This window comes from Molossus molossus, unplaced genomic scaffold, assembly GCF_014108415.1.
Source record: "Molossus molossus isolate mMolMol1 unplaced genomic scaffold, mMolMol1.p scaffold_m16_p_7, whole genome shotgun sequence".
Classification (NCBI taxonomy): domain Eukaryota; kingdom Metazoa; phylum Chordata; class Mammalia; order Chiroptera; family Molossidae; genus Molossus; species Molossus molossus.
The window spans coordinates 16,498,533-16,518,910 of NW_023425401.1; the positions used below are offsets into that span (position 1 = coordinate 16,498,533).

At 44.0% G+C, this 20,378-nt stretch overlaps 2 protein-coding genes across 13 annotated transcripts in view; both read right to left on the bottom strand.

The window, feature by feature from the left end:
- Positions 1-3,097, bottom strand: part of MALSU1 (mitochondrial assembly of ribosomal large subunit 1) — a 31,148-nt gene extending 28,051 nt beyond the window's left edge. For all 11 annotated transcript variants that reach the window (XM_036246832.1, XM_036246830.1, XM_036246827.1 and 8 more), the window contains exons 1-2: positions 2,842-3,097; positions 1,440-1,618 (exon numbers count right to left, since the gene is read on the bottom strand). In XM_036246832.1, the coding sequence (XP_036102725.1) occupies positions 1,440-1,618; positions 2,842-3,097 (435 nt within the window). The remainder of the gene's footprint in view (positions 1-1,439; positions 1,619-2,841) is intronic.
- A 9,539-nt stretch (positions 3,098-12,636) lies between these two features.
- The window catches only part of GPNMB (glycoprotein nmb), a 28,702-nt gene continuing 20,960 nt past the window's right edge, over positions 12,637-20,378 (bottom strand). The window contains exons 8-11 of one of the 2 annotated variants that reach the window (XM_036247653.1): positions 19,979-20,081; positions 18,034-18,245; positions 14,147-14,243; positions 12,637-13,686 (exon numbers count right to left, since the gene is read on the bottom strand). In XM_036247653.1, coding sequence (XP_036103546.1) covers positions 13,539-13,686; positions 14,147-14,243; positions 18,034-18,245; positions 19,979-20,081 — 560 coding nt within the window. In that variant the 3' untranslated portion in view covers positions 12,637-13,538. Of the gene's footprint in view, positions 13,687-14,146; positions 14,244-18,033; positions 18,249-19,978; positions 20,082-20,378 lie in introns of both variants that reach the window. The other variant, XM_036247652.1, reaches the window with a different exon arrangement.

Sequence of the window (20,378 nt, forward strand, 5' to 3'; positions counted from 1 at the left end):
AGGGTTGACAGAAGTCAGAAGTGAGGGAGGTGAGGCGATAAGCAACAAAGGTGAAGGGAATTAAGAAGTACAAACTGTCAGTTACAAAATTAGTCACAGGGATATAAAGTACAGCATACGGAATATAATCAAGAATATTGTAATAACTATATATAGTGCCAAAGGGTACTAGATTTATCATGGTGATCACTTCTTAAGGTATATAAATGTCTAATCACTGTACTGTATACCTGAAATGAATATAATATTGTATGTCAACTGTAATTTAAAAAATTTTTTAAATAAAAAAAGCTGGGACATAAATAGATATTTCTATACTTATGTTTACAGCATTATCATAATAACACAAAGGGGGAAGCAACCCAAATGTCCATCAATGGAAAAATAGATAAAATATGGGATGTACATATAATAAAATATTATGACACATGCTACAACATGGATGAACCTTGAAAACATTATGCTAAGTTACATAAGGCAGTCACACACAAACACACACACACACACACACACACACACACACACACACACAAATAGGGTATTATTTCACTCATATGAGGGACTCGGAGTAGTCAAATTTATAGAGACAGAAAGCTGAACAGTGGCTGCCAGGGGCTGGGGAAGGGGAGAACGGGACGTCAGTGTGTACTGTGTACAGGCACCAAGGCTCTGTTTTCGGCCCTCCTTTTACCATCCTTCTCTAGGCAAGCCCAGCTATTCTTTCGGTCTTAATTGTCCCATTTTCAGCAAGGTGAGAGCTGTTTCCCTGTAAAGTGGTATCAAAATCAGGTAAAGGCTGCCAAGTACACTTTCTTCCTCATTCTAATTTATATTCAGTCCAGCTGGAAAATGAACTGCCTTCCTTTTCCTCAGCTGTTAATTCAGAGGACAAGGACTAAATCTTTTTCATTTTTATCTTCCCAATACCCAGCACAGTGCTTGGGAACACTGGACATGCTCAAACATTTGAATTAAGCTCTAGGTCAGCATTGTCCAATAGAACTTTTTGCAATTATGGAAATGTTTTATGGTTGTGCTGTCCAATATGGTAGCCATTAGTTACATGTGGTTACTGAGCACCTGAAATCTGGCCTAGTACAATAGAAGAACTAAATTTTTTATTTAATTTATAATTAAAAGCCACATGTGGCTAGTGGCTACCATATTAGACAGTGCTGCTCTAGAAATCCCTCTGGGTTATACTGTCTTCTAGTCTATCTCAGGTTATTTTTAAATACTTCTTTAAGAGACAATAATTAGAAATAACCTGATTAACTTTCACTATCAAAAAATATAAAACATTCATGCAAATTCTGAAAATTTGGTCGTCTTATATAATCTCATTGATGGGTTTACTTTTCATGTGCTGCTTCTGGGCCTAACAAACTGACACTATTTCATTCAATTAATAGTTCCAAAGGGAAAAGAAAGCATCCTACCATTTTCACAATGTAGTAGGCCATGGCATGTAAATGTCGGGTAGAAGTTCCACTACCGATCACAAAGTAATCTGTATATTTCATTTCTGGAGGAATCTTGATCACACAAATGTCTCTTGCATTTTCTTGCCTCAGAAGTGAAACCAACATATCAATGTCAAACTTGGGACCAGCATGATCTGAAATGCACAAAGATTTGCTTGTGTCAGGTGGCCAAATAGAAGTCAAGCACGGTATACACTCAGCAACACAGGAAGCGGCACAGGAAGTGGCCAGTGAAACTGCTCCTTCTGGAAGGTATTTAGATCTAAAACATTTTCAAAGACGGCAGGGCCCAGGTCTCCTGGAAGTTGAACCTGGGCAGTGGTTTCACACGGCACTGCTCTACTTTTATAGGAAGGGTGCTCAGGTTACACGGAGCCACCATACATCCTTTGCTATAACCATGTGCAAACAGAACCCTACATCAGCAACAAATGACTTTCTGTTAACCAGTTCTTGAGGAAATAAGCACTATACCTCAGACACAGAACTGTTATAGAAAGAAAACAGCACACCCTGGGGAGGAGGTGATGTCCTGGGGCATATTAAATGGAATCCCAGACATAAAGGGTCACAGAACTAGAATTGTGAGCTGGAAGCGCTCGTATTATCTGATCCACAGCCTTCACTTGAGAGATGGAAGAAACTTAGGCCTAGCAGAGTTAAGTGTTGGCTACAAATCAACCAATGAGAAAGGTAAACATTTAAAAGCAATTCTTATTTGGAACCCTCATGTGGTTTTTTTCTTTTTTTAAATAGAGCCATTTGGGTTATGCAACAACTGTTATCTGTGAAAACGTAATTTATGTTCCTATAGAGATTCAGATATTCTGTTCTTCATAGCCTGTAAATGTACAGCTAGCTCCCTTATATTCTACAATGGACTCCCAATGACTAGTGGCTAGTTCTCTAACACCGCCTTTCTCAGATGTGATCTATTTACCATCTCTCAAGTTTCTAAAAACCTTCGGTGATGAAAGGACCTTAAATTAGACAGGTCTCCTATCAGCGCTTCTTCACCCTTGCCCCAGCCCCTGGCTTTTCCTCAGAATCTTCACGTCCCAACACTCTGGACAAGTCCATTTCCCAGGACCCTAAGAAGAGTGTGAAGGGGGCGGGGGTGTGGACGGCGAGGCTGTGATGCCAAGGGGTCTGGTGTTTCGTTTCTTGGCCTCACAGTGTTTTCACTGTGAAATGGCAAAGTTGGCGCCAATAACCTTTTAAGTCCCTCCCAGCTCTGGATCTGGAGTTGGTGACTCCAAGAGGGGGTTTTACTCAGGCCCCCCCAGCTGCGACCCCCCAGCTGGGACCCGGCTTCCGCCTGCCCGCGGGGGCCCGCCGCCCTCCACCGCGCCGGTACCTGCAGCGCCAGATTCCCGGCGCCCCTCGCTGGCTGCCCCCTCGGTCCGCTCCTCCAGGCCGGGCCCGCCGTGCAGGCCGCGCGCACGGTCAGCGGTCAAGCAGGCCCGGCTGAGCGCTGGTCCCGCGGGAAGCCGTTCCGCGGCCAGCAACCGAAGCCGGCACCCAGCGCCCGCCGCAGAGCCTGCTGCCGGGGAAAGGGCTCTAAACCCCAGCAGCGTCCAGAGCCGCCGAGCCACACAGCCTCCCGGACCCATTGCCGTCGCGAGCCTTGACTCACGGGGGCGGGGCTTAATGCGGCCCGAGCAGTTTCTGCGGCTTTCGATTGGCCACGTCATTGCGGCGCGGCCTGGAAAAATCGACGCAAGCGGTGTGGGCGGGACCAGGGCCCAAGGGCGGGGCGTGGGCGGAGTCTGAAGCCGGTGGGGAACGACGGTGGCCCGGATAAACTGCCGGGGGTTTAGGTTTTGCAAGAGTCGGAGGACTAGTTATTGCCCACCTTGCTTTGCCCAACGTGGTAGTGATGCAAACTTCGTCCTTGCTTTATGAATGTAAACTTTATAAAGGCAGGAATTTTTATTTTGTTTTTAAGTGTTCTCTCCACAGCGCCTAAAACAACTGGTGCTGAATGAACAGAAAAGTTGCTGCTGTTGATGAGACTGGAATTAGGACATAATTTTCTACTCATCGCTCATTACCAAACAATTATCATGATTCCCTTGCAAATCGGAAATCCCATGAGGAAAGTCTATTATCCTGGGGTGGGGTGGGAGGCAGGTATAAAGGACCATTTGGAAAACGTTTTTAGTAGGCCAGCCCTTTAGGTACATTCCACATATGGACTTGTTTATGCCAATGGGTTGCACTGCGGGGCCCACTGTGTGAGAACAAGGAATGCCGAGGTGCAGTTACAGTTACAGTTAAATCACAGGATCTGAAAGCTGAGAGATCCTAGGAAGAAGAGTGACTTGCCTGTGGCCATACTGGAACCAGAAGCCATTTCTGAACTCTAGGCCTGGTGACTTCTGAAAGGAAGAATGCCTAGAACTGTGCCAGGCACATAGTAGGTGGTCCAAAAGCTTGATACATTATTTGATTTCTTTTGAAGGAATAACTCCAAGCGCTAATTTAGGGGAAACTAAAAACTGGAAACAAATATAAGCACCTATGTGTTCTCTCCCCAAATATTTATAATTGCTTCAAATTAGTTTTGAAAATACAGAAGAAATAAAGGGATTCTATGGAAAATAACCTCACAGGGTGATCTGATCATAAATTCCTAACTGGGCAGGTCATGGTGGGTAGTCACACCCCTCACTTACAACGTCTTTAGTGAAAGGTTTTAAGCCAGCTCTGTCCATTGTTCTTGTGTATTGAGGTTACCACACCTTTGAAATACCAGAAGTAATTCCTGACTTGAGCCAGTGTGGAGATCTTGCTTCCTTCTTTTTGCTCCCATTGTTTTCTTTAGGGTTCTGAAATAACATAGCTATGATCAAATTAAGATCCAAATCGTTCTCTCAAGGAGACATATTGCAAAAATGTCTCCAACAGCTGCGATGAGACATCCTAATGGTGGACAAGTCAGAGTGGCCTGCACTGATTATAAAGACAATAAATTAAAGGTAATTCTAAATTAAAAGGATCCCAGTTGAGAATTATAAGCCAGTGTTCTCTTTCAAAGACGCCTCCCTGCCTCCACTTTCTTTCTCCTGAAAAGTTCAGGCTCTAGGCTGCATCGGCAATGACAGCAGGGCAAACACTCCAGAAAATGTGCTTTCAGCTGCCTGAAGAGCCCCCGCGAAGGCTTTTTCCTTGCTAGAAGATATAAATGACTTGAACTCTGCTTTTCTTTTCTTTTGTTTTCACACCGGGTCTTCTCCCCTCTGCTAGGTGACCACATCAAAAATGGTTCCTCTGATCCCAAAACTCTAATCAGAAAGAATATATGCACCCCTATGTTCATAGCAGCATTATTTACAACACCCAAGATCTAGAAGAGCCCAAGTGTCCATCAGTAGATGAGTGGATTAAAAAAACTGTGGTACATTTACACAATGGAATACTATGTGGCTGTAAAAAGGAAGAAAATCTTACCTTTTGCAGCAGCATGAATGGACCTGGAGAATAGTATGTTAAGCAAAATAAGCTAATCAGAGAAAGACAAATACTATATGATCTCTCTTATATGTGAGATCTAATGAACAAAATAGACCAGAGGCATGGATGCATGGAACAGACTGACAGCTGTCAGAGGGGAGGCGAGTGGGAGGTGGGTACTGGATGAAAGAAGGTGAAGGGATTAACCAAAGGACATATATGCATAGCCCATAGACATAGATATCAGTGTGGTGAAGGCCAGAGCGAGGGTGGGTAGGGGCTGGGTGGAGGTGGGCAAAAGGGGGGTGGGGAATGGGATACATCTGTAATGGTGTCAACAATAATAGTAATAAAAGATAAAAGCCCTGGCCAGTGTGGCTCGATTGGTTGGAGTGTCGTCCCGTACACCAAAAGGTCATGGGTTCAATTCCTGGTCAGGGCACATACCTGGGTTGCAGGTTTGATGCAGGATTGGGGCACATATGAGAGGCAGCCAATTGATGTTGCCCTCTCTCTCTCTAAAATCAACAAACATATCCTTGGTGAGAATAGAAAAATAAAATAAAGATTAAGCTTAAAAAAAAAAAAATAAAGAATGGTTCCTCTGGTAGTGACAGTTCAATTATCTGGTTCTTGAGCCATGTTTTTCTGGGGTCCTCTACCCACATAATTACAGGGACTGCTCATGCAGAAGCCTCCATAGGTTTGGGTGGTAGGAGTTTTAACTAGAACAATTATCTACTCATAACAGTAAATCATGTGAGAAAAATCCTAGCTAAATAGCTGGAGTTTGTGGGGTTTTAAATAGTAGGCAACCAGCAAGTTGCCTTAAAGTAGCCATTTAATGATTATTGAATTGAGCCACATGGCTTCAAAGGATTTCCTATGTCAAAAGGGACTGAGGCACTCTGGAATGGCACAGAGTCTAAGACCCAGTTTTTGGCCACTGAGGCTTAACATGTAGAGGAAGAAAAAGACACAAACACGTAAAATGGGAAAATAACAAGAAAGGATTTAAATAATAATATACACCGCAAATAGCATGTTGCCTTGTGGCCAGTTTAAAATATGACTCCAAATTCTTTGACACTTTTCCCATTGAGAGGTAGGGTCTGTGTCCCCTTCCCGTAAGTTTGGGTGGGCTTGTGTTTCAACCAATAAAACATGGCTGAAGTGACACTATGTGACACCTGAAGCTAGATTAGAAAAGGCTACGCCACTTTCACCTGGCTGTCTTGAATGAGTCCGCTGGGACACTCCCTCACAGAACACAAATACCATGTAAGACATCCAGGACACTTGCTGCACCGATAGCGGTTGCTGATGTATCTTTGCTCCTTCCTTCTGCATTTCCCCAGTTACTAGTACAGTTGTACATCTCTTCATGTGTGGATTTGGATTTTCTCTTGTAGATTGCCTGTTCACGAACCTTTGCCAATATTTTTCTAGTTGAGCTGTCTTTATTTATTAATTCTTTTATAAGTTATTTTATTCCACTCTAAAAAATAAGTAATGTTTGCAAACTACTAAAGAATACGTATAGCATGTAGATAAAATATAACGAATAGAACAAACCTACCAGTCAGCTCAGGAAAACATGGCAGCACTGTTGAAGTCCCAGTTGCTGCTTCCACAGCTGGTTTCTCCCCCCAGCGATAACCACTGTGCAGCACTTCGTGTAGTAATTCTTTCACCTTCTTTTCTATAGGGTTATCACATATGTTTGTGTACATTTCCATATTGTTTAGTTTTTCATGCTTTTGAAAACTTTTACATAAATGGTATCACATTGTATGTATTCTTTGTCAACTTGCTTTTTTCTGCCAATATTCCATTGGTTAGTATTTCCTCTCAGTGTTTACAGCTGTAGGCTCATTCATTTTTATTGATGACTAGTATTCCATTGTATATCCCAACTGATTCATCCATTCTGTGGTTGAGGGACATTTGGGTTGTCCCTCGTGCTGTTCTGAACGTGCATGTCTGTGTCCCGTGGAACACATGTGCAAGATTGCTGGGTCACAGGTGCATCTTCAACTTCACCAGATGACACCAGATTGTTTCCCAAAACGATTGTTCCAATGTAAACTCCCAGTGGCAGAGTATGCGTGTTCCGATGTTCTCAGTTTTGCCAACACTTAATTTTGTCAGATTTTAAAAAATCTTTGCCAATCAGGCCCTGGCCAGTTTGGCCCAGCGGTTAGAGCATCGGCCTGCGGTCCAGAGAGACCCGGGTTCGGTTCCCACTAAGGGCACGTACTTTGGTTGCAGTTTGTCCCTGGCCCTGGTTGGTCGTGCGGGTGGCAGCCACTCGATGTGTCCCTTCACGTCGATGTTTCTCTCTCTCTCTCTCTCCCTTCCTCTCTCTCCCTCCCACTCTATCTGTACAAAAAAAAAAAAAAAAATCTTTGCCAATCTGGTGGGTATGAAATGATGTCTCATTGTGTGATGATTTGTTTCCCTAATAATTTTTTGTATAATCTGGGCACTAATCTTTTATCAATTAGATGTACTGAAATTATTTTCTTCCAGTTTATGCCTTTTCATTTTTAATCAACTTTATTAAGGTATATTTATACAAAATAAGCATAACCAATTTTAACTCTAAAATTTAATGATTTTGACAAATGTATACAGTTGTATAACCACTACAGTTATGGTATAAAATGTTTCCCAAGCCCCCCAAAGTTCTCTTGTGCCCCCAGTCAATCCCCTTCCCTACTTCTAGTCCCAGGCAAGCGCAGATCTGCCCTTAATCACTACAGTTTTGCCTTTTCCAGAATATCACATAAACAGTCTCATTCAGTAGGTCTGGCTTCGTTCACTCAGCATAATGCTATTGAGATGTATCCACAATGTTCCATCTATCAAAAGTTTGTCCTTTTCTTATCATCAAATAAAATGGACATACAACATTTTTTTTATCCATTCACCAGTCGATGAAAATTGAGGCTCTTTGTAGTCTGTGACGATTGCAGATAACAGTATTATGAACATTTAGGTACAAGTTGTTGTATGAACATATGTCTTAATTTATTTTCAGTAAACACCTAGGAGTAGAAGGGCCAGATCATATGGTACCTGCATAGTTACCTTGATAAGAAACTACCAAACTGTTTTTTTCAATTTGCTGAATTGTTTCCCATCTTGCACGTCCACCAGCAGCATGTGAACATTTTGTGGGTTTTTCACACAGAAGTGTGTGATGTTTTTTTCACACAGAACTTTAAGACTAACATAATTTGATGTCTCAGTCTTTTTCTTTGTGGCTGGTACTTTTGGGGATTTGTGAAATCCTTTATCACTTGATTCTTTATGTTGTGATTCTCCCTTTTGTAATTTTTCCTGAGAGAATGACTATATTTTTTTCTTCAAAAATTCTTTTTTGACATTTTCCCATAGCAGTCTATAGGCAATGCATACTTAACTTACTGTGTCTGATAATACAGCACTTGTTGACTTGTCATTACAGAATAATGTGACATGAGATTGAGGGTAAGAGCTCAAGGAACTCAATTCAGAAAATTATATTTCACATAACTGAAAGACTTTGAAGAGAACGTGTTTTCTCAGTTCAGTTCAGAATGGAGTTCCACAATGCCTTAAGCCCTGGCAGGGTTGCTCAGTGGTTAGAACATCGGCCCATGGACTAATGAGTTGCAGGCTCAATTCTGGCCAAGGTTACGTACCTCAGTTGCGGTACATCCCAGGTCCTGGTCGGGTCATATGGGAAGCAACCAGCTGATGTGTCCCTCTCACGTCGGTTTCTTTTTTTCTTCCTGCCTCCCTCCCACTCTATCTGATGATAAGTAGAAAAAAAATATCCTTGGGTGAGGATTAAAAAAAACAACAGTGCTTTAAAACGCAGTTTAGCACATTTTCCTCTTAGGCCTAAACAGCAAGTATTTGAGGCCGTGCAGACTGAATGGTCTCCGTCCCAGCCACTGGACTCCGTTGCAGTGCAAAGGCAGTCGCTGATAACGTAGATGAACGAGTGTGACTACGTTCCAATAACACTTTATTTAAGGACACTGAAATTTGAATTTTATATAATTATTATTATTGTTATTATTATTTTTAGCCTCACCCAAAAACATTTTTACATTTATCTTCAGATAGAGAGGGAGGGAGGGAGGGGGGAGGAGAGAGAGAGAAAAATATCAATGTGAAAGAGACACATTAAGTGGTTGCCACCTGCACGACCCCAACAGGGGCGGGGACAAACTGCAACCGAAGTACGTGCCCCCAGCAGGAACCGAATCCGGGTCTCTCCGGTCTGCAGGCCGATGCTCTAACCGCTGAGCCAAATGGGCCAGGGCTGAACTTCATATAATTTTATGTGGCACAAAATAATGTTCTCTTTTCATTTTTTTAAACATTAAAAAACAAAAACCAGCTCTGGCCAATGTGACTCAATGGTTAGAGTGCTGGCCCGTGCACCAAAGGGTCCTGGGTTTGATTCCCAGTCAAGGACATGTACCTGGGTTGCAGGTTTGATCCCTGGCCCCAGTCGGGCATATGTGGGAGGCAGTCAATAGATGTGTCTCTCCCACCTTGATGTTTCTGTCTCTCTCGCTTCCCCTCCCTCCCTTCTTCTCTTTCTAAAAATCAATGGAAAAATATATCTTGGGGTGAGGATTAAAAAATTTAAAATACAAACAAACAAACAACACATAAAAACCAACTTTTGCTTGTGGGGCATAGAATAGCAGGGAGAAAGCCAGATTTGGCTCATACACCATAGAGCCAACCGTTAATTTAGGATACAATCCTCCTGACATCCCTGTAAGGAAATTGGGTGATACCTTCCCCATTTCACATAAGCATCAGAACTCAAAGAGACTTTAGATATCCAATTTAGTTTTGCTCTCCTCCTCATTTCCTCCATTTTATGGATGAGGAGATTTGGGTGCACAGAGGGAAAATGCCTGGTTTAAGTCCTACCTACCTCTTCTACTCAATTCCAAAAGCAGAAATTTGAAGCTATATCCACAGCCACAAAATCCTTCTGCTGCATTCTCATCAGCAGTTAATCTTTTTTTATATAAAAAATATCCTAAAGGAATTTATCCTAATAAACACCTTAAAATTAAGGACTCACTAAGCTCAAGTGTTGATATTTAATTTGTATTATTAAAACATATTCAGTGCACCCAGCTGGTGTGGCTCAGTGGATTGAGCATCGTCCCATGGACTGAGAGGTCCAGGTTCAATTCCCGGTCAGGGCACATGCCCAGGTTGCAGGCTCGATCCCCAGCAGGGGGCGTGCAGGAGGCAGCCTATCGATGTTTTTCTCTCTCTCGCCTTTCTTGCTCTAAAAAATCAATTAAAAAAACATTTAAAAAAAAGGATCAAATAACTCCTTAAAAAACAAAAACAAACCTGTACAATGCAACTGACTGAGAACTGCAGTGAAAATTTGAGAGAAATTTTGATTAGTGAGGTGATGTAATTTTCTCTATAGGAAAATTATATAGAGAATTAAAATTGGTTAAATACTAAAATACCAGTAAGGCACCCAAATCCACAAAAGCCTACGAAAGACCACCAAAGCAAATTTGATTCCAGAATTTCAAGGACAAAAGGAACAGCAGTTCAGGTGTAAATAGCAGAGGAATTGCTTCTGCAGATTAGGCTGAGGTCAGCGGGGTTGGCCAGGACGGAGGGCTCCAGGGCAGAGATTAGTGCTCTCACTGCTGTGAACGTCTGGAACCCAGGCTCCAAGCACAGTCATTGTCTCTTGTTCACTGGTTGTGTCCTCTCCAGACCAGAGCCTGGGACATACTGGTTCTCAGTCAATGATGGTTGAAGGATCAAAATCAGTCTGCAAGAGGTGAGTCCTGGGAATGGACCTCTGAATTTTTAGGGTACTAGTTCCAGAAGCTTTAAGATCATTTATTTATTTATTTTAGCTTATCTTTTTTTTTTTTTTTTTTCCATATTTTGTTCAGATAGAGTGGGAGGGGGAGAAAGAGAGATAAACATCGACGTGAAAGGGACACATCGAGTGGCTGCCACCCGCACAACCCAACCAGGGCCGGGCACAAACTGCAACCAAGGTATATGCCCTTAGCGGGAACCGAACCCGGGTCTCTCTGGACCGCAGGCTGACGCTCTAACCACTGAGGCAAACCGGCCAGGGCCATTTTTTTAAAAATATGTTTTTTATTGATTTTAGAGAGAGAGAGGAAGAGAGAGTGAGAGAAACATCGATTGGCCGCCTCCTACATGCCGCCTACTAGGGATTGAGCCTGAAACCTGGGCATGTGCCCTAACCAGAATCCAACCGGTGACCTCTTGGTACAGGCGACGATGCTTAACCAACTGAGTCACATTGGTTGGGCTGAGATCATTCTTTTAAAAATTCTTAAAGGATGTTTCCCCAACCAGAAGCCCCATCAGAAGGTGTTCACCTTCCCCCTCTGGATGACTATCTTTTCATTTTCCCTGTAGCCTGTACTAACTTTTGGAGTTACTATGCACTCCAGATGTAATGAACGCACTGACAGTACTGTCTCAAAACTGTTTAACAACTGAAAATTCAACAAGGGCAGCCAGTGTTTGTGAGTGAGTCAGAAGTGTTTAAAATAAAGACATTTATAAAAAGTCCTAAAAAAAAGAAATTCCCAGAATAATTTATTACCTACATATTTCAATTTTCCCGGGAAGTTCTAATTCCTGGCAAACATTAATCGTCATTCCCCTATCTTTTAGGTTATTTCCCCCATTTTACAGATAGCCATTCAGCAGAAGTTAAGTGAGTTACTGCCAAGGTCACCTAGAGAATATAAATCTAAATAATTCATGATTTCAGCTCTCTCTCCTGCCATTTGTTAAATTGAAATGTTAGGGGGTTTGATGAGGATTTCCTCCAGCTCCTGACCTGCTTCCTTAGTGATTGATGGTATATTTGCTGCTCTCTTCTACCCTCTATTGATAGAGGAACGTTTGACTCTCAAGACTATAGTTCTCAAAGTTAGGTCTTGGGAGCAGCGTTATCAGCATCACCCAGAAATGGCGAGAAGCCCAAATTATGGGTCCCCACCCCTGAACACTGAATTAGAAATTTCGGAGGTGGGACTCAGGAGTCTGTGTTTTAACCTCCAAGTGATTCTGCTACAACTTGATAATACTTTTCTGTGTAGGTACTAATGTCCTGGCCTCCTAATCATCATAAAAATGACAAAGGATCTTCTCATTGCTTCTGCCCTCAGGCCTCACATGGTGGTATATACCACTGTACCATATACACAGGCCTGTCATGCCTATACATCTCTATCTATCTATTATCTATCTATCATCATCTATCATCTATACATACATATATATAATGCTTATGAAATTCTCAGTGCTCCACAGGGCCACATTAAACAATGTTTTATGTGTCAAAACTAAAAATGAAATTGAAAGGCAAACAATAAATTGAAAAATAATTACAATTTCAGCATCTTGTCTCTTTTTATACTTTATTTTTCAGGGAAGAGAGGGGAAAAATGTCATGTCTGACATATGGTAGACAGTTTTAGTTACAAATAGAGGTAAAACCCTTACTGATCAAGTTTCTGTATCATGTTTTTAATCCTCACTCAAGGATATGTTTCTGTTGATTTTTAGAGAGAGAGGAAGGGAGAGAGAAACATTGATGTAGGAGAGAAACACTGATCTGTTGCCTCCCATATGCGCCCTGACCGGGAATCAAACCCGCAACCTTTTGGTGTAGGGATGATGCTCCAACCAACTAAGCCACTCGGACAGGGCAAATTTCTATACCATTTAAATAGAGAAACTAGTAGGATAACCAGGGGTCTCCTTCTTTGGAAAATCATAATACATAATTTCAAATAAATGCATCAGAGTGCACAGAAATTCATATATACACACAAGAGTGTCCACACTTTGAGTGCTGGGCCATGTGCAGAGCAACATGCCTGACACACAGAAAGCACTAAATGTCCATGGGATGAATGAATGGATACAATTTCTTTATACTGCTGGGCAGGATAAATTGTCACAAAGATATTCACACCCATTGACTAGGTGAATATTATTATTTTAGTCTGACAACCATCCACATCATGGTAGAGTCTTGGCCTGTTATTGTTCTGTTGGGAGCTCATGCATATTCATTGCAATAGGGTTCATTGAGCTTGGAACATGATCTTAAGGACAGGGATACAGCACGGTGGTTTTGTGCATGTGTTTATATGAAAAGCTAGAAAGTGTCCAGACTCTTTTTCCAGATAACCTGGGTCAGACTCGATGAATAGTACCATCTGCCCCTACTCTTCGGACACAGTATGTCTGGCCTACTAATCACGTTAAGACATTATAAGTGAAACATAAATCATAATGAAAGAAAGCACTGCTGACCGATTTTTATCCGTTATAGAACACAGCTGAGGCTGCGCACTGTATCATTCCTCTCTACTTTTCTAAAATGTCATTTAACCTATAAAAAAAAAATTGGACCTCCCTAAACCACAACATATATTTTACAGTAATCTCTAGGGAAAAAAGTTAACAGCCACATCTACTCTAGCACAGCTTATACATACGGCACCGAAGAGCGAGCTGCTGGGCAGAAATAAGGCTGAAGATTTAAAGAACCCTTGGCGGGTTCTTGAGCAGCGGATCTTTCTCCTGGCATCTGGGGAAGAACTTGACCTTTGCATGCTCGAGGAAACCATCCAGACCTTTGCCTTTGACCTCAGTACTGTTTTCTATCGGTTTGTATTCCTTGTGTTTTCTGAAAGCAACGTGTTAGAAAGATTTTAAAAAGATCTCCAGCTGAGGTATGTTACTTTCCACAAGCTTTTACATGCCCAGTACTGGAGGGTTAATTCCATTTAACCTCACCTATGGCTTTTAAGACACTGATGTCTAATGGAAATATATGTATTTTCTCTTCTTCATGCAAGAAATGTGCCTGTTTAATATAATTTGAGATGACATGTTAAATATTAAGTTGACACAATTTTGTTAAGTTACTGACATCTGGTAGCATTTTTAGGATAAAAAAACAAAAACAAAAAACCACAGCAAAATTAACAGGCTAATTTGGTATTCATCAGTCAATGGAAGATTTTCCTCTCACACACAAAATGGTTAAAAGCCAAAAAGGAAAAATGGCCCAGTTGTGCAACACATTGCTACTTATTTTCAACAACATACTATAGTGATTTAAAGTGTGAGAACCAGCAACTTACTTGTACACCAAGAGGGCGATCACAGTGACAAGTATGGCCAAGCAGCCCACGGAGGCCAGGGCACCACCATTTGCCATTCTTAAAGGGGAACCTAGGTCTTAAAACAGAAGAAAGACCATATTTAGTGACATCTTCCACCTAGAGGACATGCTGCTTGAAATGCAATTAAATAAATGACAAAGGGAGTTATCAGAAGATATATGGCTCCCTCTGGGCTTTCCGTAATCTTTTCCATTAAATAATACATAGTCTTCGGGTCAGCTTATCTTCCATTTAGAGAACGAGTTGGCATGTCTGGAACACTGTGTTAAGGGCTCAAGAGAGAGATGTCACGTCCTGAAGACAACTGCTCAGGTCTCAGCTGACCCAGCAGTGCCCACATGCCCCGTCTCCCCCTCCCTACCTCCCAGACGTTCTAAGCACCCTGGGAGGTGCCCATTCTCCCCAGGCTACTTCAAATCTCCTCGCCCTCTGCTGGGAATGTCTCTCCCAGCTTATCTCAAGTGTCCACCCCTTTGGGACTCCTTCCAGACATTCATGAGGCCATGGTCACCGCTTCCTTTGTCATTACTTGTCTCCCTTCCTCTGCCTCAATCATGTGGTGTTGCAGTTACTACTTTACACGTGTTTCTCTCCTACTAATTTGTGAGAACCCATGAAGCAAGGGTTATGTCTCCTATTTACTCCTGGAACCCTGCAAATCAACTAGTCTTGTCTCTACCACCAAAGTATAACTGGAGTTGATCTATTTTTCCTCCATCTCTTCCGCCACCACCGCAGTCCCGCCACCAAGCCCTCTCCCGAGAGGACCTGCTTCCTGATTTGCCTGCAACAGTCCTTGCTGCATCCGTAGTCGACATGCTCCTCTGACAGCATCAAGATGGGGCTGCAAACCCACCAGTGGTTCCCCTAATGCACAGAATAAAGCCCTCACCCTGCTGGTGACCTACACGGATCGAAACGGGCTGCTCATAACTCAAACGCAGGTCTCAGCTCAGAGGAGGCCTTCACCAAGCTGGTGCTGCTGGCTTGGCTGGACGCCCCCTGACCGCCCCCTCTGAAAAGCCAGTGTCTCTCGCCTCTCTCCCACGCTAGTCACTCTCCATGCCTGACCTCGTTCTACTTTCTTCACAGTGCCATCTATGTGTTCATTGTCTGCTTCTGCTCACGAAAGCAGGGGTCTTCTTCGTCCTGTTCCCCCCTCTCACTACAACTGTGTATCTTGTGCCTGTAACTGAGCTGGGCACAGAGTAGATGCTCGATGACTATCTGTTGAAAGAATTGCAGCTGCTTCATGAATGTTCACGGAATCAATGAATAAAAGTCATTGCAACTAAATGTCTATGGATTTGCCTTTGAGCAATGATCTATTTCTGAAATTCTGACTTTGATACTTGAATCATCAAGTTACAGTCCCAATGGATTCAAAGCTCTTCTCCTGAACTTCCTTAATTTAGATTTTTCTTTTTTCATCCTCACCTGAGGACATTTTTCCATTTTTTTGTTCAGGTAGAGTGGGAGGGAGAGAGAGAGAGACAGAGAGAAACATCATCGTGAAAGGGACACATCAAGTGGCTGCCACCCGCACGACCAACCAGGGCTGGGGACAAACTGCAACCGAGGTACGTGCCCTTAGCAGGAACCGAACCCGGGTCTCTCTGGACCGCAGGCCGACGCTCTAACTGCTGAGCCAAACTGGCCAGGGCCTTAATTTAGATTTTTTTAAAAATTATCTTCTCTTTATTTTATTTTATTTTATTTTATTTTATTTTATTTTATTTTATTTTATTTAATCCTCACCCCGGGATACTTTTCCATTTATCATCAGATAGAGTGGGAGGGAGAGAAAGAGAGAGAGAAAAATATTGATGTGAGAGACACACATCTATTGGTTGCCTCCTGCACGACCCCGACCAGGGTCAGGTCTAAACTGCAACTGAGGTACATGCCCTTGACTGGAATCGAACCCACGACTCTTTAGTCCACCAGCCGACACTCTAATTACTGAGACAAACCGGCCAGGGTAGGCTTTTGAAAATGGCTCAGGTCACAACTAAAGCTATCCATCACTATAAGAGGAATTAGACAAATTCCTAAACATCTGATCCAGGTAAGAGAACAGTGGTTTGCGGGCGCTGAGGAAGCTTCAGAGCCTAGGCTTGGACTCCAAAGGCGATTCTACAACTGTGGCAGCACAAGAGGAATCAACAGCAGCTCCTGGAGGCAGCAGCGTTGAGGCTCCAGCTGCCTCGCCTCCCGACCTCTCCCGCTCTTCATCCCAGGCCCCCATGCACCCCACCCTCCAGGAGGGGAAGTCCTTCCTTTGCATCCTTGTTTTCAAATCTACACCTTGGATCTCACCAACACTAAGCCCTCATACAAACACATACATGTATGTTCATTCACTAAAGTGTTTCCTTCCATGAGGTTAAAGCTGTCTTTTGTATTAGTGACTTCATAAGTCGAAGTACATTTTACCTTATGAGATAGGCTCCAGGCAAAAGGGGTTATCTGTGCGTTAGTCACCAGGCTGCACCCGACAGTGCTCAAGTTAAGGGGCAAACTCAGTGCTGTGATGTGTGTACAGTTTAATCTCTCCCTTCTGTTCCACATGGGCACTGCTTCCAAGAGATAAAGCAGTAACTCACAACAAAATTCGTCATAAATGAAATTCGGTTAGAGTCACCAGGTAGAGACCTTATTTTCAGGTTGGGGAACATTGGAAGCCACCAGCAAATAAAAATTTCTCAGTGAAATTCTTAGTCCACTTTGTAAACATCCCACCTCTCCAAGCATTAGGAGGGTGAAGATTAGTTTTTCAGGTGAACACCTGAGCAATAGGTAAGTTGGTTTCTTACGTCTCCGTGTGATGCTTGGCTGAATTTGGGAAGGGAACGAGGACACGTAGCAAGTTAGAAGGGAGCGAGGCCCTGGCCGGTGTGGGTCAGCGGTTAGAGTGTCGGCCCGCACACCGAAGGGTTGTGGGTTCGATTTCCAGTCAAGGACACGTACCTGGGTTGCAGGTTTGAACCCCAGCCCCAGTGGGGGCACATGTGGGAGGCAACCAATCGATGTGTCTCTCTCACATTAATGTCTCTCTCTCTGCCCCCTCCCATCCACTCTCCCTAAAAATCAATGGGAAAAAATATCCTCAGGTGAGGATTAACACACACACACAAAAAAGAAGGAAGCGAGGAGTCTATTTTGTTTCTCTCTTCTTTGCCCAGGTGGATTCCAGTGACATGATACCAGCCTCCCCTCTGTCATAGATTAATTGGAGAACAGTGTTCCTTTTGGATGTTGGTTTACACGTCCCCGTTGAAATGCCACCCTATCTGAGCACACAGGGACCACATCCCATTAGCACTGCTCCATGATCACAGCTGAGTTTTTTATCAAAAGGCTTTCCTTGCCCTGGCCAGTTTGGCTCAGCGGTTAGAGCATCGGCCTGCGGTCCTGAGAGACCCGGGTTCGGTTCCCGCTAAGGGCACGTACTTTGGTTGCAGTTTGTCCCTGGCCCTGGTTGGTCGTGCGGGTGGCAGCCACTCGATGTGTCCCTTCACGTCGATGTTTCTCTCTCTCTCCCTTCCTCTCTTTCCCTCCCACTCTATCAGTACAAAAAATGGAAGAATATCCTCGGGTGAGGATAAAAAAAAAAAAAGGCTTTCCTTGGGCCACTGTTTCAGCCGGTCTCTCATCTCTTCCCTAAATAGACTCGCTGTTGGATTTTAATGCCAGGCCTCAAGTCCACGTTAACAACAGTTTAATGAATTTTGTGCAGAAATAAAATTAAACATTGGTAACAAAGCTCTGAAGAGCTTGAGTATTAAACGCAACACCCGTGCTCTGCAACATAAAATGCTCCCACAGCACAAAACGAAACTCACGTCTGCCTGGGACAGAGACGAGGGTGCTCGTGAGGGCCAGACTCGCGCTGTCCCCCAGAGTGAGGTTCACGCAGTACGTCCCAGAGCCGTTGAAGGCTCGGCGCACGGTCAGCAAGCACGCGTCGCCCACGTCCACCTCCACGGGGTTGCAGACGGTGTCCTGGGCGACCTGGCAGGTGGGGTCAGAAACGACGGTGCAGACCTCTGTGGGGCTGCTGAGGGCACGATGGCACCGAGAGGGAGAGAGGGATGCAACAGGTTTAAAGGGAACGTCACCATTGCCATAGAATTGAACTCAAACTCTATGACTTCGAACTGTCACCTATAATCTACCCTTGAACAAGCTTGGGAGTGAACTACAGTTTCCTCTGTGTCTTCCGGAAGGTGAGGCCCTGGGTGTGGAACAGGGAGAAATATGTCCCCCGAGGCAAGGGGCTACTGGAAAGGGTGCGAAGGCCCAGTCAGTCCCTCCACTGTCTGGCTCTGCAGTACGCAGACAGCGTAGGTGTCAGGCAAAGATGTTGCTGAAGGCCAGCGCCAGCCCTGCCTGGGCTCCTGCGGAGGAAGCCACCACAGCAGCGACGGCAGCTGATGTGTACTTACTATGTGCAAGGCCCTGAGGTTTCGGTATATGACAAGCCTGTCTACTCCGCTCAATGACCTGATAAGTAATATTATCCAAATATTACAAAGCACTCCAGGGAGGGAAAATAATTGGCCCACGGTCACACAGCAGTCAGAGGTGGGGCTGGGACTTGAACAACAGATGATTGACAGCTGTCTTTGTGACCACTAGGCTTGCCTGGCCATGCATGACTGCCTTAGCCACTGATTCACTTCCGAGGCGACTCCCTGGAGGGACACCCCGAGCTCTGATGCGAGGTCTGATGGGGGTGGCATGAGACGGAGGCTCACCCTGGCCTCTGCCGCAGCCTACGCCTTCAGCTTCTTCTCTCGTTTCTGTCCGTCCTCATTCCACCCCTCTCCCAAGCCAGAGAGCATTTTAGCTGCCATTTGACACTGTCCCATGTTCTTGATTAATTTATACATTTACATACATATACATTTTTAACTACTTGACTTACGTACATGTGAATCAGTTAATTCATTAACATTTAATTAAGTGATATAATACATATTTCGTCTATTAGATATAGTTATAACCAAACCCTAGAAAGTCAAATTATATAATGCACTAGAAGAGCTTTGTAAATTATAGAGACAGGATTATCAGGCTTTGCTGTTAATTAATGCTAGGACCCAGCCATTCCACACTGGCCTCTTGCCAATCTGGAAGAGGCTCAGGGAGCTTAAGAGTGGGGTTCTGCCCTGGCCGGGGTGGCTCAGTTGGTTGAGCATCATCCTGTGCACCAAAAGATCACCAGTTGGATTCTGGTCGGGGACATGCCTGAGTTGCAGGCTGATCCCCAGTAGGGTGCGTGCAGGAGGTGGCAATTGGTGTTTCTCACATCTGTTTCTCTCTCTCTTCCCTCTCCCTTTCTCCCTCTCTAAGACCAATAAAAAGATATTGTTTTTAAAAAGAGTGGGGTGCTGAGCCACACCTTAGCCTGTGAACTGTGCTCTCCCGGGTACTCACTGTCTATGGGGGCAAATTCTAGAATCACTGTGGCCCCATCTGTAAAATGAGGAGACTCATAGGATTGTGTGAGGATTCAGTAGGAGAACAGATGTAAAATGTTAAGAACATAGTAAATGTTCGATCAATAATTATTATTCAACTTCATCAACAGTTAAAGGTAATGAGCATTGCTCAACTCTAGCAAAACCAATGCATCCTTCAGAGCACCTTGAAGGGCCCTTCCTGGTCCTGGCTTACGGATGAACTAGCAATAGAAATCTGCCCAGAAGGGGAGACTGACGTTAAGGCCCCTCTGCAGGCTGGGGTCCTCACTGGACCATCCTCTGCTAGAGACGATGTACTCACGTCCCTTGGCAGGTCACAACGAAGTCCATCAGGGGGTCATCAGGCTGTGGCACAGGCATCAGAACTTCTGTCATCTCAACGATGTTCACCTCTAGAATTCCCTCTAACAAAACAAACCCCATGGAAAAACACATCAAAAGGCGATAGAAACCAACCCAAATCAAACTCCTCCTCCACAAATCAGAAGGCCAGACAAAATGGAGACAGCCTTCTGCCACACCTAGTAAAGCAGATCCAGGAATCTGCCCCACTGCTCTGCGCATATGTCAACACAGCACTTTCAGAGTCAAACGGAACTCCCTTCAGCCCAACCTCGCTCCTTATTCCTGGAGCCTGTGCACTTGTTAGAAGGCAGCACCTACTCTGGGCAGGTGTTCTAGGAAAAGGTGCCCCTGGGGGA